This window comes from Nicotiana sylvestris, chromosome 6 (assembly GCF_000393655.2).
Source record: "Nicotiana sylvestris chromosome 6, ASM39365v2, whole genome shotgun sequence".
Lineage (NCBI taxonomy): Eukaryota > Viridiplantae > Streptophyta > Magnoliopsida > Solanales > Solanaceae > Nicotiana > Nicotiana sylvestris.
In genome coordinates, this window is record NC_091062.1 from 191,511,489 (window position 1) to 191,529,829 (window position 18,341).

Consider the following 18,341-nt stretch of genomic DNA (forward strand, 5'->3'; position numbering starts at 1 on the left):
AACAATAAACAATTTATTTTTCTGTTTCAATTATATTATCTTTTAGCTATATAAGAGGTAGCATTCCCGTAATAATCAAACTACAACCTTCAAAAGAAAAAGAAAAAAAACTGGAAGAATACTGTCAAGACTTATATGCTAATGGCATTATAGTTTATCACATAATAAGTGTGAATTCAATTTTTACGTTTCTCTTATTTTTTTCCTTTTTCAGTTCCAATATGCAATAAAAAACTAAAGGAAAAACTAAGAAATGATGGTTAGGTGTAATTTATTTTTGATCCAGTTGTATAAAAATCAAGTCTCAATCAAATATGTTAGAGTCTCAATCAAATTACTAAATTTAGTGGAGTACGTACGGTAACTACTTAATATAAATATCTTATTTTTTTTCCCAACTATAAATGTACATATCGAATAAATAAAAAAATTCATGAAGAGCTTTTCTTTTGATTGTACATTTGTCTTACAAAACTTAAAACAAATTAATTTCATTTCAATTTCAATAAATCAAATTACTTAACTTTAGAGATATTGATTTTGATCATTACCTCACTGTCATTTAAGCATTTAATTTGTTCTATCTTAATACAAAGATATGTTGTTATTATAGTCAACAAATTAACCAGACAACCTTGCGCAAAATATGATACTAAATATAAATAAATGGACAATTATATTTTTCAAACAACTAAAAAGAACGGCAACAGCTAGCAAACTATTTTTGAATTCATTTATATTACTTTGTCCTGTCACCTGTGTATTTGCTGGACAATATTGTACCGCTTTATACAAAAGAACAAATTAAGGTACAATAATAATAGGGGAGAAATGCTTAATATAAATATTTTTTTACAATAACAATGCAATCTAATAAAATGTAGCGCCTAACAATACTTGGTTACTGAATTACTTATTTATCTTTATACTTATTCGCACCAAAAAATCAATTAAAATTTGCACCAAGATGACATATCTACCGTAGTCTGTATAATTAGAGGTTTCACATTCAAATTTAGAATTGGAAAAATCTAATTGATGCGCTTATGCGATCGAAAGTTAAATTTAATTGAACCAATAAATTCTGGATAGCATATAGTTATATAAAGATAAATAAAACAAAATAGATAAAAAACAACTATCCATCTATATTATCTATTGAATATTGATTGAATAATGAACTTTTTAAAAATTTATTCAAAGTAAATATGAATAAGATTCATATTATCCACCTAACCGATGGATAACGAGTTTCTTCTAGATTTGCAAAAACTCAAATTAAAAATTTTTTATGTTTGGAAGAGTCGAATTTTTTTTACTAAATAATCATATTCAAAAAATCAAGATAATATGAAATATCTATATTATCTACCCATTAACTTATTTTCTATTCCTTTAATATTAATCAGGTCAGATAATTTATATATCCGACCAGACCCGCTAATTCGACTCCTAGGCTAGAATCAAAATTTAGCGTGAAAAAAAAAAAAGAATCGAGATTTCCCGAAAAAAGTAAGGTTCTTCCATGAAAATGAATCCAAACAATTACAACTGAGATAAAATACCGGCGAGAAACAAGAAAAAGAAAGGACGACGGAGGTGGAGGAAGAAGAAAGAGAGATTAAGAAAAAGAAGAGAGAGAAACAGTCACCAAAACTCAGTCCTCCCCTCTTCAAACCCTAATCCACCAATTTTCTCTCTCTACCTATACGTACATATATTTTAATTGATATATTCATGTTCTTGTAATTTCTGATCATTCACATTTCTGCTTCATAATTCAGTTTCCCGTATTGCCCTTCCGCTTTATCCGAATTTCCAGATCATACCAGAAGCAATTGCAGTGTTTTCGAGGGCAATTCGGTCCAGATCTGAAAGGACTCGTTACTGACCGTAAAATATATCTGCAATGGACGATCTCGATGTGCTGGCTCGAGACTTCGGGTTCAAACCCGCCGGAAAATCAGCTCCCATGAGATCCGACGGTGGAGATCGCCGCTCCTCTTCCGTCCGATCATCAAACTCTTCACCATTGTTCGATGATCCTGATAGTCTATTATACAAAGATGTCTTCACAAAATCTAGTAATAACAACAGTAAATACTCTTCAATGAGCGATTTCAATTACGATTCCATTTTCAAATCCGATTCGAATAGCAACAAGAACCACAATAACAACAACAAAACGTCGTCGTTGCCGGTGTACGACAAGCCAGTGTACGACGAGGATATTTTCGATGGATTGCCAGGACTGAAGAGCAAATCGGTAACCGAAAAATCTGCATCCGCCGTGGGATTTGACGACGACGTTTTTGCTAAAATGACTTCGCCTCCGCAACCAAAGCATAAAGACGATCACTTTGGTGATCTGCTGGGTAATTTGAAGGGGAATGAGAAGAAGGTGACAGAGCCGAAGAATAGTACGAGCAGCTCGAGTGCCAGAGGGTTTGATGATTTGTTAGCTGGTTTTGGGAGTAGCAGCACTTCCACCACTAATAAGAGGTACTTTTGTCATAGTTCTGAAAGCTCCAGTTTGTTCTCTAATCATAATAGATTAAATACTTTAAGCTTTTTTTAGTGAGATCAAGTAATGGCCCGGAGTGGATACAAAATTAAGGCTTAGAACTGATCCTAATTAGTGTGTGATTAATGTGTGACATAGTTGGATTGGATGTGTCTCATTTGCAACTAATGGCAGTATGAGTAAGTTTCCATCGTTTTATTGCACGAGCAGAAAAACATTTGCAAGCACCTGTGGGTAAAATTTTATTTGGGCTGGAGATCATATTTAATTGGTTTAGGTAATTCGGTTAGATATGTTAGAGTCTGAACTTGGAGTAAGCCGTTCTGTGGATTGGCATGAATGAGCAAGATCTTGAAGATGTTAGAGACAACTAGGCTTCAATCCAAACTAGCTGGAATCAGCTGTAGGAGTCCTGAATATTCATTTTGTTAAATTTGGACCCCACATTCCAATACTTGTCAAGGTTGGAAGTTCGCATGCAAATCTTTGAACAAAATAAATGACTCCTACCGTTCATATCCAAGCCTTAATCCCAACTTGAGGGATACTAGATGTGTTGTTGAATTTCTAGAGCTATTGAAATGGTATTAGCATGACATTCGTTCTGGATTAAAGCATACACAGGGTCAGAAAAAAAGTTCACTATCTGTAACAGTGCAAACATATATGCCCTTATATTAGAGCCGGTGTATTATCTCTTTTCAACAAAGGTCAGTGACATTGAAAATGATCAAAGAAAAAAGAAATTCAGTGGCACCGAAATAACTTCTGTTGCGAGTCAACCTTGAATCGCTGACTGTATATAAAGCAGTTTAGTTATCATGATTTGCATTTGAAACTGTTCTTCTATGTGCTTGTGTGACTTTTTTTTCTTTGATTTCCTCTTGGTGGTTGGGAGCAAGGGGGTTATGATCTAGCGAAGAGAGAACATTTACTTTTTTAGGACCATACAAACATTAATGTGATAATGGGGTCAGGAAAGTGTTTGGATACTGCAGAAGGCCATCTTCTCATTGAGGGACATACATTACTACTGTCTAGGTTATTTTGATACAGCTTGAAAGGGATAACGTGTCACAACTGTGCCCTCTTGCACGTCGAATTGGTTAGCCATATGAAATGTATCTTTTAGCTTTTTGAAACTCCGTATTTCTTATTGTTGTTAATATATGGAATTACTTCCCATATTGCTGATAGGCAAAATACTCTATAATTAGGTGGAAAGCAGTGTATTAACTCTAACAGATAGCACACAGCCACACAGAATATGTCTTCATCAACCAAAAAAAAAAAGAGAAGAGAATATGTAATTGTTGTAGTGGAATAGATATAATTCCTGTTAGTTTATTCAAAGCTGTGGTAAATTTAAGTACCTGGTAGTTTGCGTGTTTTATAGTAAAATGAAATCAGTTCATTTCTCCATTGAACCTTTCACTACTCACAAATTTCCTTCTAGATTATCAGAGTGACTAGAGAATATTAGATTGGATTTAAAGTAAATCATCATATCATACTATATTATAAGTGGGAAGCCAAAACTGTAAAGTTAAAAGACCGAAATATCCATATAAAACTGAACGACCTTTTTACCCTTCAATCTAACACTACTTTTATGATATTTTTATAACAAAAAGTAAACTTACATTTCATTAAATACTATTAGACCAATACATAGCTTAGTAGCTTACGATCAATCGGCTTGATGAGAACGTGAAGTTTCATGCATCTATCAACACTTATTACAGTGTATTCAATGTCAATGAGTTACTTTTTTCTTTTAGTATCTCTATTTAATGTCTTGGAGTTTGTTTCGTGGGAGTTGAAGGATTTTTTTTTTTAGTTGTAATGTAAGTCTTTTGCAAAGCTTTCGCTTTCATCAGTATTATTGCATAAAACCATGAGTCAGCTTAAGCAGTTTTCTCATCCTTTATTTGTTATTAAATGATGCCCAAACATCCCTTGAAAAAAGTAGACATGAAATCCATTGAGTAATTCTTCTTTTGATAGTTAAACTTTTGTCAATTGGAAAATTCTTGTTTGGATTATTCTTCTCTCCTTAAAAATATTGTTCTTTTAGACCTACCTTTCCACCATTTGCAAAATACATTGCCATGTGCAAGTGTCAAATCCGGTAAAGTCATTTATAGAAGGCTCCGGGTTGTACTCTAGAGGTAATGCTATACTCCATTCTTCCTCCCGGCTTGTTATCTGATTATTTAAATTCAAAATTCACTACTATGAGTGTTTTACTGATTCTGTAGTTGCTCCTCTTCTTGGATCTTAAACATATGTCGATAGCTATATTGTTTCTGTAAACTTTGGTTAGGGAACAGTACTTGCACCACCCGCTCCTCTTTTACTGGACTTGACTTTTAGACAATGTAGTATCATAACAGTAATAAAGTTTATATGGTGTATCTATCCAATTAAATATAGTTGTTTTACAGGTTATTTCTAATGATTGTTTCATACATCTGTTTTTTCCCTTTAAATTTTGTGCTAAACATTATAAAACTCATATTTATGCCGGTTTGTAAAATTAGTATTGATTGAGATGGATTACACGTGCAATGCACATATCCAAAAACTAGTAAATACTAAAAGAAGAAGAAAAGATCGAACAGGGGTGTCTCAACGGGATTGCATCATTAGACTGTGTTTGACATGTGGGTACATTTTTCCTTGGCATATCAGTTGGTAATTAGTGATGTGGATTCAAATAAATTAATGTACTGAATATACTGTGAAATTGTTAGCTTATCTTTGTTGTCCTGAAATTGATTGTCTAATGAGGGAAATGTTGTTTTGTACAGGTCATTTACAGAGTCTAGTCAATACTCCAAACCCGCTGGAAATCCAAATCAAAGTTCTAGTGTGATGGATGACCCTTTTGCAGGCTTAGGGTCAACTTCAATGGCGGCTTCGTCTTCCCCAGGGGAGTTCATGGATCCACTTGAAGAGATTGGTCATCAGCTTGGTAAATCTGGAAATGCAAAATCTGAAGCTTCATCGGTTAGTGGAGGAGGACTTGATGATTTAGATCCATTGAATGGTTTTAGTAAGTCTGTCCCTCCGTTCTACCCTGCTAGGAATAATAGAGGGACGGAAGGGAGCCCTCAAAGTGCAGGATCGGGAAGGAGCGACACACAAACCTCTACTTCTAGAGAAAACATTGGCAAATCATCTTCTAGATCTTCTGGTAGCCGCTCACAGAAAAAGGTGCCTGGGGATAGTTTTCAGGACTCTCCTCTTTTTGACATGCCTTCAGCTGATCCTCGGAGATCTTTTGGTCAAGCTGCTTCCCCTCCATATGCAAGTAGCAATATTCATGAAAGAAACTTTGAATCAGATACATCCCCAAGATCAGAGGAACCTTCTGATGATGTATGGCTTTCTGTATCAGAGATTCCTCTTTTTACACAACCTACAAGAGCTCCACCTCCATCACGACCGCCACCTCCAATTCCACGGCGAAATATAAAGTCAGATTCAAATGCAAGAAAGAAGGGTGACAGATATTCGTCTTCTCCAAGTTACAATCAACACTCTGAAAGTCCTAAACTTGCTCGTCCTGCAGCCAAGAGCGCTCCAATTTCACCGTTGGATGAACTTGATGAATTTGCCATGGGTAGGTCTCCCCATAGTGTGGATGAAGGTGCAGATATTCATTCTGGTGAAGATGTGAGTGCAAACTCAGTAGCTGCTGCATCTGCAGCTGCGATGAAGGAGGCTATGGATAGAGCTCAGGCCAAATTTAGACATGCTAAGGAAGTTCGAGAAAGAGAATATGCAAAGGCAGCTAAGAGTATGGAGGCCGTAAACCTGGACAGGGAAGAACAAGCCGTGCATGAGATGGAAGAAAAAGAACTGAGAGAAAACAAGGAGAGGTTAGAACGTGAACATCAACAGAGGGAAAAAGAAGAGGAAGAGAGAGCACAGCAGAAACTGGAGAGGGAGAGGGAGAGGGAGAGAGCTAGGGAGATGGAAAGAGATAGGGGTAGGCAAGCTGTAGAAAGGGCTACTAGGGAAGCACGTGAAAGAGCAGCAGCAGAAGCTAGAGAAAGAGCTTCTGCTGATGCTCGTTTGAAAACCGAAAGAGCTGCTGTGGAGAAGGCTGCAGCTGAAGCTCGAGAACGGGCTGAAAGGGCTGCGGTTCAGCGAGCACAAGCAGAAGCACGTGAAAGAGCTGCAGCAGAAGCTAGAGACAGAGCACAAAAGGCAGCTGCTGAAGCAAGGGAAAAAGAAGCACGTGAAAAAGCTTCAGCTGCAAAAGTTGAGGCTGAGGCAAGACGTCGAGCAGAACGAGCTGCTGTAGAAAGGGCTGCTGCAGAGGCTCGGGAAAGGGCAGCTGCAGAGGCTCGAGAAAGGGCTGCTGCTGCTGCAAGGATGAACCAGCAAAAGAATGACGATGATCTTGAATCCTTTTTTAATATGGGTTCTAGAGCCAACAGTGCACCAAAGACAAGAACAAGTTCTTCTGTAAGTGTAAACTAAACAACACAAGATATCTAGTTAAGCCTTTTGCAGCGCTCAATATTTTGTTTCTCATTTTGGTAACCACTTCTTTCTTCACCTGCCATTTTAGGAGACTTCATTTGCTTCACAGTTCCAGAACAAGGCAGGTCCGGAAGGGCCAAAGGCAACATTCTCATCTACTACAACCTCCTCCAACAGGACAAAGGCATCTTCATCAACTACGAGTATTGTTGATGATCTCTCTTCAATTTTTGGAGGTACTTACTTTTTTGTGGCTTCACTGGCAAAATTCATGGGGGCTAGTCTGTACTACTAATAAAGTCTCGCAGGCTGGAGTAACTACCTGACATCTATTTACTTTCTCCAATTTTTATCCTCATTTGAATTTATCTTACTTAATTACAACCTAATTCAACTCATCAGCTAGTAGCAGTTTTTTTTCTTGAATAACTCCCTAACTCCCTCAATTGTACACAAGATGCTTTTTAAAAAAAAATCCTTCCTCAATTTCTTACCATTTGTTATTATGTTGTATTTAAACTTTAAGAAGTCATTTAGGCAATTATATGCTTATTGACAAACTAATGGCATATGCACTGCGTGTCCCGTTGTCGATTTTAACTCTGGCTTATCGATTTGTGATTACTGAATATTTTTCTTAACCAGCTGCCACATCATCTGGAGATTTCCAAGATGTTGAAGGGGAAACAGAAGAAAGAAGAAGAGCTAGACTAGAACGCCATCAACGAACTCAGGAGCGTGCGGTATGCCCCCTAACACGTGTCTTTTCTCTTCATGTTTCAACAGTCGGGGCAAATTTCTATTTACAGCCAGCCTTTGAGCATGTATGGCATAGTTTGGCTTTGTATATAATTTATGATATATATTTGCTCAGGCCAAAGCTTTGGCGGAAAAGAATCAGCGTGACCTTCAAGTTCAGAGGGAGCAGGAAGAAAGACATGTGAGTACTGTTTTAATAAATAACATGCAAAAGTACTTGTGTTACTACACTCCCTCAATTTCGCATATAATGATGACCGATGGTAGATGCTGTTGGCCGTAACTTTTTTCTTTCTCCCCTCGTTTGAGAGTATACTGCTACACCTGCCTCTCTTTATCATTTTAATTGAGACACTTGAATCACAAATTTGAATCTGGCGATTTTTTATAATTAATGAATATGTTCCTTGTTCGTCATGCAATAGAAAATTTCACTTTCTAAAGTTCGATCAAGGGATAGGGACTAAACCTGTATTTCATATCTTGTTACAGATGATGCTTAAAATCTTCGCAGATAATGGCATATACAAGTTATGTTGATGTCTATGGTTAAACAAGGTCCCTTGACCGTATTGTTCCAAATAAGTAAATTGTTTGTCTAAGGATGTTTAGGCTGACCTCTGTAAAATTTGAGTGGTGTGCAACTATTATGTAATAGCTGAATAGAACCGCACAATTCTTTGTTTTCTATGCGCACTGCTACATGCCTGGATTGCATTACAGAGTAAAAAACAATCATTTTGTTGCGGTGCTTGTTTAGACGCCCCATCATTTGTAAATCATAATTTAGAACTTTGATTGGAAAGGTTTTCTTCCTTCAAATGCTGCCTAAATTTTTGGATCTTGCTTAAATATGCAATTTGAGCTAGCTATGTCCTATATCAGTAGGATCACTTTCTTCTTTTTATTGCTGAATGAATCAAGTTAAACTAAGAAAAATACTCCTCAAGTCCTTTTATTTATACACATTTGGCTATTCAGTGTATATCTAAATGCGTTGAGTATTCCTTACTAAACTATGTGCTGGCAGAGCTTGGGTGCATCCATATTTCTGGGATGAGCTTGCTTCTTATTTTTCTCTATTGGCATTTGTGTGCCTTTCATCCTTCATCTTTCTGCTCCGACTTCTATGATATGTCTTTGCTGTGAATTTTATTATTTTATCACCGGTTATAATTGCTTACTTTTTCTGTACAGAGAATCGGTGAGACCCTAGATTTTGAAATCAAGCGGTGGGCTGCTGGGAAAGAAGGAAATCTGCGTGCACTGCTATCAACTCTGCAATATGTACATTCCGTCTTATGTCCATGTATTTTAGGAGATCAGTTGCACACCTGAACTGCTCACTCCACTTAACACATCACCTAGTTAACAAGAGAAAGGAGAAATCCAAGGGCATGTTTCTTTCTATAGTAAAAAATTACCGAATAACTGATACACACATTCGATATATTTTTCCGTCTATGTATTTACTTGCTAATCACTGTCACGTTTTGTTTTTTGGGTGGGGATTGTTGACTTCTACCTGTCCGGTGCGGATAGCTAGAAGAAAAACACTGGTGTTAAAGAAAAACACCACAGACAAAAACAAAGCCTTCATATCAGATAACGAATTTTACGTTCAACTATAGAAATTCACCAAAAAATATACAAATATATGGAACATCTACAGAGACCAAAATACATTGGATCTATGGAAAATCATGATTTTTCTGATTGACATTCATAAATTAGCTATGTATGAATGGAAAAGCCTATAATTGCTGACAAATATGATTGTCTGTGCTTCTAATAGAATGGCCTTGATGAAGATATCAAATTGACTTGTGTTTATTGCTTAGGTGCTTTGGCCTGAATGCGGTTGGCAGCCGGTTTCTTTGACGGATTTGATTACTGGTGCTTCTGTGAAGAAGGTATATAGAAAAGCGACATTGTGTATCCATCCCGATAAGGTGCAGCAGAAAGGCGCCACCCTTCAACAGAAATATATTGCGGAGAAGGTGTTTGACATGCTCAAGGTATTTTATCACTGGTCAACACATTGTTTCATCAATGCAACACGAATTTGGTTTTTCATTAACATCTCCTCCACATTTCTTGTTAATCAGAGGTTTTACTCCTTTATCACGATATGTTAATAACCAATTAGTCCGTGGTTATTTGTCGGGGTAGATCCATTGACTCCTTATTCCAAACAACCGCACTTTTTCTTCCCTGGTATGCTGCTTTTCAGTAGTGGGTCAAGGGTTCTGAACTTATGAAGCCTGTTAAAAACAGATGTCTTTTGGTTTTTATAGGAAAGGGTTCTTATGCAGGCTGATGGCAAGTTTCATTTTTTGGGGTTTTTCCTTTTGCCTTTTTAAAATCATAATTGAAAGGTCCTCTCCTTGTCACTGCTTGTTATTTCTGTTACTCTCAAGTCCCTTGAGATCTCAATGCTTGACTTTGTAAATTCTCTGCAGCAATAGGTCGTTTGTACATATGGGTCTTTTCTTTTTTGTTTTTGTACAGAAAAGTTCCAAATTATGTTACATCCTGGCACCAACTTAGTGCCAGATTACTGTTTTTAGTACATTCATTTTTACCTCTCTTAAGATATTTATTAAGGTTCTATACCTTTCAATAGGAAGCATGGAACAAATTCAACTCAGAGGAGCTTTTCTAGATGCTGCACTCATTCATTAGCTTTGAGCTACCTTTGAATTTTTGATAGAAGAGGTAGGAACTGTTTCAAAGCATGCTCGTGGTGCCCTGTGCATTATTATCTTGTCTCCCCATCACGTGGCATTATTGGGCCGATGAAAGAGGCCTTCGTAGCAGTGATGTTAAACTGTAATGTATAATATGTCGCTGTAAATTGATGTCAGTGCCAAAGACATTTATGGTGAATGGCACTTGAATCGACTGGTTTCGGGGATAAAATATCACCATTGTTCATTATGTGCAGCAAGAAAGGAGCAATTTATCATTGAATTGAAAAGTTATACAAAATGTATTTTCACCATTCATTTATGTCAAGTTTTTGTATCTTTTTGAGGAGAAAAAATCTCTCTTCCATCATTTTTGGACTGAGAACGAGTTTGCCTGTATTGAGTATCAGAATGATATTTTTGCATGGTGTGAAAGGTGAAGTTTAAATGTGAACTCTAGTCTTCGGAGCCAAATTTTGCAGTTCCACGGACGATGGGATGCAAGTGTTTTTACACCAGTCGTTGAGTTTGACACTGATTTTTGTAATTACAATTAATCCAATTCTAAGGTAGCTTTCCAAATGATCTCTTGATAATACATGCTACTGTTGAAAGATTTACTGTTCGATGAAATCTACTTAACATTTGGCAATGTTATCTTAGATTTCTGATGGCCTATAATCTTGGATGTGTGTAATGAGTATACATAACGATAAATTTGCTTTTTTTGGTTTTACAGATTTTTGTTTCATGCTAGTATGTTTGTCCAGCGATAATCTGGATATAAAGTTAGGCTTTTACAAATAAAGTGACAATGGTTCCAGTTAAAGAGGAGGCACCGTCAAATGGGGGAGCATGTGAAGCCAAAAGTGAAATAATGATTTAACTTTTCACCCGAAAAGTTATTAGTATCACTTACTAGATTCAACTTTCAAGCTTGATCAACACTAAAAGTTCAATCCAAAAGGCAAATGACTATTATTCCTATTAAGATATGACAGATATCAATATTCTGATTTTACAGCTCGCAATGATTTTTCTCTCAAACCAGAATCAAATGTGAACTCATTACCTCTCAAGCATATTAACGTATTGTCAAATTTGTCTGTAACAACTTTATTGATTTCGATATTTTTTAGTTGCTATAGTGAAGTATTGTTATAATAAATATATATTACGGAAAAGGGTCATATATGCTAGTGAACTATGCAAATTAGGACAAATATGCCCGTCTGTTAATAGTTTGACACATATATGCCCAATCCGTCCAATACTTGCTCATTCATGCCCTTAGTTTAACGGAACCACTATTTTGTCTTTCTTAAATAATTAATAATCGGACCCAACCAAATTCGTTGACCCGATATGTTAGGACCCGACCCACCTTATTTTAAAGATATTTTTTGATATATTATTTTTGTTTGATTGAGAAATTGTGTGATAATTATATTTATTTATCGAGTAATTTGATAATCGATTTTTTTTGTTATACATCATTTCGGGAAGTAATCCTACTAAAAGTTATAATTGATATTTATCTATTATTTTAATAATATAATATTCGAATTAATTTGTGCTTTCTTCAATCATTTTATCATCTATTTTTATTTTTCTCAGTGGTGCTTGCTATGAAATAATATTTGTTATAAAATAATTAATTAGTAAAAATAGAAAAGAAGTACCACTGTTTTAACAGTGGTGCTTGTTATGAAATAATATTTGTTATGAAATAATTAATTAATAAAAATAGAAAAGAAGCACCACTGTTTTAACAATTTATTGCTTATTTCATAACAAATTTGTAATGCAGAAAATAATCTAATAAACTAATAATCAATCATATAATGATCACTTATCTAAACAAACCAAAAAAAGGGATCCATCAGGTTAAGTTATAGTGAACATGGAGTTATTTATATTTGTATTAGTGAAAAATATAAATAGATTGTGAGAAAAATAAAAATAGATGGTAAAATGATCGAAGAAAGCACAAACTAGTTCGAATATTATATTATTTAAATAATAAATAATATCAATTACTACTTTTAGTAAGATTACTTCCCGAAATGATGTATAACAAAAAAAATCGATTATCAAATTACTCAAATAAATAAATATGATTATCACACAATTTCTCAATCAAACAAAAATAATATATCAAAAAATATCTTTGAAATAAGGGTGGGTCGAGTCCTAACGTATCGGGTCATCGGATTTTGGTTGGATCCGATTATTAATTATTTAAGAAAGACAAAATAGTGGTTCCGTTAAACTAAGGGCATGAATGAGCAAGTATTGGACGGATTAAGCATATCTGTGCCAAACTATTAACGACGGACATATCTGTCCTAATTCGCATAGTTCATTAGCATATATGATCATTTTTCGTATATATTATAATACAACATGAAAAATTGATTCCAAAGAAAGTTTAACCATTGTAGTGAAGTGCTGATAAGTATGACGGTACTCTCAATCAAAACAAAATTTGATAAAAATTTTCATTGATTTACGTCTGCCTATTAGGACAACACAACGTTAAAGTTTTCATATCATTTTAAATACAAATAAGGATTATATCAAATATGCAATAATGTTATGAATAGTTTGTACATTTGATACTACTTTGGATACTACGTTGGATACTACATTGGATGCTACATTGGATGCCCATGTTGTGAATAACTTAAAGATTAAATTTCCTATTTTATGTCCATCATCTTTACTTTTTATGCCTATAAAAGGCCATGTAATTGCAATGAAAAATTACACCAAAGTGAAAGAAGAAAACACTTCTCCATTCTCTCTATCTCTTCTTGTTTACATTTTACTGCATTGCTTTTATTTTATAACACGTTATCAGCACGAAGCTCTAATTTTATTCTTAACTCCCGCTAAGTTGAGCCATATTTTATTAAGGTATGTATCATTATAATCATTTTATTTATGGCAGTACATATCATATGCTCATTGTTTGCAGATTACTTGTGCGCTTGAGCATTTTAAATAGTTTAAGTACATTGCAGTGATAAAATAACTATTTCCTTCCGTGCTCAACTCTTAGAGGACCTCAAAGTCATCAAACTAGCTATGCACTAATGTCATACTTATAATATTCATGGACTCCCTAGATCAAAACATATCTTTAAGGCATTTTGAAGAACTGTGAGAAATAAATTGACAAGCAATAATTTTATAGTTTAATTACTTTATATTTATTGGAACATATAAATAATGTTAGTCACGTTCAGTTCTATTAACACATATATATCAATAATATAAAGTGAAATGAAACAAGTATGTAATTTCTACTTTATGGCAAGAATAAAATGAAATAGTAGATTGTTAACATGATATAGCTCTATTTTTATTTCTTTTACCTTAATCGTTTTGTTTTCATTAATTGTTTATTATTATAATTATTTCTCTAACTTATTCATCTTTTATGATAGTTTTCACTATGTCAAATTTATCAAAACTTGAATTTGTGGCACTTGACATCACCGGGAGGAACTATTTATCATGGGTTCTTGATGCTGAAATTCACCTTGACGCTAAAGGTCTTGGAAATACTATTATACAAGGAAATGAAGCATCAAATCAGGATAAAGCGAAGGCCATGATTTTCCTTCGTCATCATCTACATGAAGGGTTAAAAACTGAATATTTAACCGTAAAAGATCCACTTGAATTATGGATTAATTTGAAGGATCGATATGACCACCTAAAACTTACGGTATTACCGAAAGCTCGGTATGAGTGGATACATTTAAGGTTGCAAGACTTTAAAACCGTAAGTGAGTATAATTCTGCTATCTTTAAAGTAAGTTCTCTATTAAAATTATGTGGAGACACTATCACAGATGAGGACTTATTGGAAAAAATATTTTCTACTTTTCACGCTTCAAATGTGGTGCTACAACAACAATACCGTGAAAAAGGTTTTAAGAAATATTCTGAGTTAATCACATGCCTACTTGTGGCTGAGCAGAATAATACTCTATTAATGAAAAATCATGAAGCCCGTCCCACTGGGTCAGCTCCATTTCCGGAAGTGAATGATGTAGCAACATATGATAAGTTTGAAAGAAAACAAAATAATTACCGTGGTCGTGGACATGGTCGTAAACGTGGACGTGGCAGGGGGCGAAACAATTATCGTCATTATGGTGGAAATAAATTGGAGAACAATAAGGGTTCTCAAATTAATCATTCAAAAGGTAAAGCTAGTATGTGTCACCGATGTGGTATGAGAGGTCATTGGGCACGCATTTGTCGTACGCCAGAACATTTTGTCAAACTTTATCAAGCCTCCCTCAAGAAAAAAGAAAATAATGTGGAGGCACACTTGACCTTTCAAAATAATGATGATGAAGCAGGTCCCTCAAATAAATATGATTCTAAGACACATCTTGCATATAAAGATGATGATTTTGAAGGCCTAACAAATATTACTCATTTAGAAGTTGGGGACTTCTTTGAGGATATTGACTGAAGAACTAATCATCTTACTGGGGAATGAAGCTATAAAAGTTGTTATGTTTATGTTTGCAACTAGTTTATTTTTCTTGAGTGTATTTTCCTAATGCATCATGTGTTGCTAGTTTCTACATTTCTAATGTATTTCTTAATGTTTTTTTCCTGCTTGTCTTTCATATTTCTTATGATGTATTATTTGTCTTTTTTATGAAGAATATGAAAATTCCCCAGTCTTCAGTTGGACTCAAGATTAATAAAGATGATATATGTCTTCTGGATAGTGCTACAACACACACTATTTTAAAAGATAAGAGATATTTCTCTTATTTGGTAATGAAAGAAGCGAATGTTAATACAATATCCGGTAGTACAAGATTAATTGAAGGTTCTGGAAGAGCCAATTTATTACTACCAGGAGGAACAAATTTGGCTATTGATGAAGCACTATATTGTAGTAAATCTCAAAGAAACTTATTAAGTTTCAAAGATATTCGCCAAAATGGCTATCATATTGAGACTACAAATGATGAAAAGATTGAATATCTTTATATTACTACAATAATGTCCGGTAAGAAATATGTGCTTGAAATGTTACCTGCTCTTTCCTCCGGCTTATACTACACAAGTATTAGCAGGATTGAAACACATGTCGTAGTAAACGAGAAGTTTACTAATCAAGATAATTTTATTATTTGGCATGACCGGTTGGGCCATCCTGGTTCTAATATGATGCGTAAAATAATTGAGAATTCACATGGACATGCAATGAAGAATCAGAAGATTCTTCAATTTAAGGAATTCTCTTGTGCTGCGTGTTCTCAAGGAAAATTAATTATTAGACCATCAACTATTAAAGTTAGGATGGAATCCCCTGCATTTCTGGAACGTATACAGGGTGATATATGTGGGCCCATTCACCCTCCATGTGGATCATTCAAATATTATATGGTTTTGGTAGATGCATCTACAAGATGGTCACATGTGTGCTTACTATCAACTCGCAATATGACATTTGCGAGATTGTTGGCTCAAATAATAAAGCTAAGAGCACAATTTCCAGATTATGCAATTAAGACAATTCGTCTTGATAATGTCGGTGAGTTTACATCCCAAGCCTTTAATGATTATTGATTTCAACTGAGATAACAATTGAGCATCCGGTTGCTCATGTTCATACACAAAATGGTCTAGCAGAATCATTGATCAAACGCCTCCAATTAATTGCTAGACCAATGCTTATGAGAACAAAACTTCCCATTTCAGTATGGGGTCATGCTATTTTGCACGCAGCAGCACTTGTGCGGATAAGGCCCACAAGTTATCATAAAGTCTCCCCATTGCAATTGGCTTTTGGTCAGGAGCCAAATATTTCCCATCTTAGGATCTTTGGTTGTGCGATATATGTTCCAATTGCTCCACCACAACGCACAAAAATGGGTCCTCAAAGAAGGTTGAGGATATATGTTAGATATGAATCTCCTTCTATTATAAAATATCTAGAGCCGATAACTGGAGATTTATTTACGGCAAGATTTTCTGATTGCCATTTTAATGAATCAGTATATCCAACATTAGGGGGAGAAAATAAGCAGTTGAAAAAGAAGATAGATTGGAATGCATTATCACTGTGTCATTTAGATCCTCGAACAAATCAATGTGAACAAGAGGTTCAAAAGATTATTCAATTACAAAATATTGTAAATCAATTGCCAGATGCATTCACTAACCTATCAAGGGTGACTAAGTCACATATTCCAGCTGCTAATGCTCCAATTCGAGTTGATATACCGACAGAACAATTAATTAAAGCAAATGAGTCTAAGCCATGCTTGAAACGTGGTAGACCAATCAGTTCTAAAGATAAAAATCCTCGAAGAAGAAAAGGAGCAAGTGATCAAAGTGAACATAACACAGAGGTAGTGGCTCAAGAAGAGCCCCAAGACGTAACAAATGATAAGACCTTAGGGGAAGTCCAACTACCTAAAAATAATGAAAATGAAGAGATATCAATAAGTTACATCTCAACCGGGAAAAGATGGAACCGAAATAATATTGTTATCGATAACATTTTTGCTTATAATGTTGTTGTTGAAATAATGCAACAAGATGAGGATCTTGAATCAAAATCTGTCAATGAATGTAGAAAGAGAAATGATTGGCCAAAATGGAAAGACGCTATCCAGACAGAGTTAACTTCACTTGGAAAACGTAGAGTCTTCGGACCCATAGTTCGAACACCTGAAGGCATAAAGCCAGTAGGGTATAAATGGGTTTTTGTGCGAAAACGAAATGATAAAAATGAAGTCGTTAGATATAAAGCACGACTTATGGCACAAGGGTTTTCCCAAAGGCCTGGAATTGATTATATGGAGACATATTCTCTTGTAGTGGATGCTATCACCTTCAGGTATCTCATAAATATGGCAGTGCAAGAAAAACTTGATATGCATCTAATGGATGTTGTTACAGCCTATTTGTATGGATCATTAGACAACGAAATTTTTATGAAAGTACCTGAGGGATTTAAAGTGCCAGAAGCATATAAAAGTTTTCGAGAAACTTGTTCAATAAAGCTTCAGAAATCTTTATACGGATTGAAACAATCAGGTCGTATGTGGTACAATCGCCTGAGTGAATACCTGTTGAAAGAAGGGTACAAGAATGATCCAATTTGTCCTTGTGTCTTTATAAAAAGGTCTGGATCTGAATTTGTTATAATCGCTGTGTATGTTGATGATTTAAATATCATTGGAACTCCTGAGGAGCTTCCAAAAACAGTAGACTGTTTGAAGAAAGAATTTGAAATGAAAGATCTTGGAAAGACAAAATTTTGTCTTGGTCTACAAATTGAGTATATGAAAGATGGAATATTTGTCCATCAATCGACATACACCGAAAAGATTTTAAAGCGATTCTATATGGATAAAGCACATCCATTGAGTACCCCAATGGTTGTGAGATCACTTGATATAAAGAAAGATCCATTCCGACCTCATGAAAATGATGAAGAGCTTCTTGGTGCCGAAGTACCATATCTTAGTGCAATTGGGGCATTAATGTATCTTGCCAATAATTCCCGACCAGATATAGCTTTCTCAGTAAGCTTATTGGCAAGATTTAGTACTTCGCCAACACAAAGACACTGGAATGGTATTAAACATATATTCAGATACCTCCAAGGGACCATTGATATGGGTTTATTTTATTCAAATGAATCCAAGCCATCATTGATTGGTTATGCAGATGCAGGATATTTGTCTGATCCACACAAAGGTCGATCTCAGACAGGCTATTTATTTACAAGTGGAGGTACAGCCATATCATGACGTTCGACAAAACAAACTATGGTTGCTACTGTAAGCACGTGATTTTTGCCCTATATGAGAATTACT

The 18,341-nt window shown here is 35.0% G+C and overlaps 1 protein-coding gene across 1 annotated transcript; it reads left to right on the top strand.

Annotated features, from left to right (window-relative positions):
* The first annotated feature begins 1,454 nt into the window (after positions 1-1,454).
* On the top strand, positions 1,455-10,924 carry LOC104246575 (auxilin-related protein 2-like). Its single transcript, XM_009802388.2, has 8 exons — positions 1,455-2,502; positions 5,338-7,003; positions 7,110-7,257; positions 7,667-7,764; positions 7,896-7,961; positions 8,978-9,067; positions 9,622-9,798; positions 10,407-10,924. The coding sequence occupies exons 1-8, from the start codon at positions 1,910-1,912 to the stop codon at positions 10,443-10,445; spliced, it is 2,877 nt and encodes a 958-aa protein (XP_009800690.1). The 5' UTR covers positions 1,455-1,909; the 3' UTR covers positions 10,446-10,924.
* Positions 10,925-18,341: the final 7,417 nt, after the last annotated feature.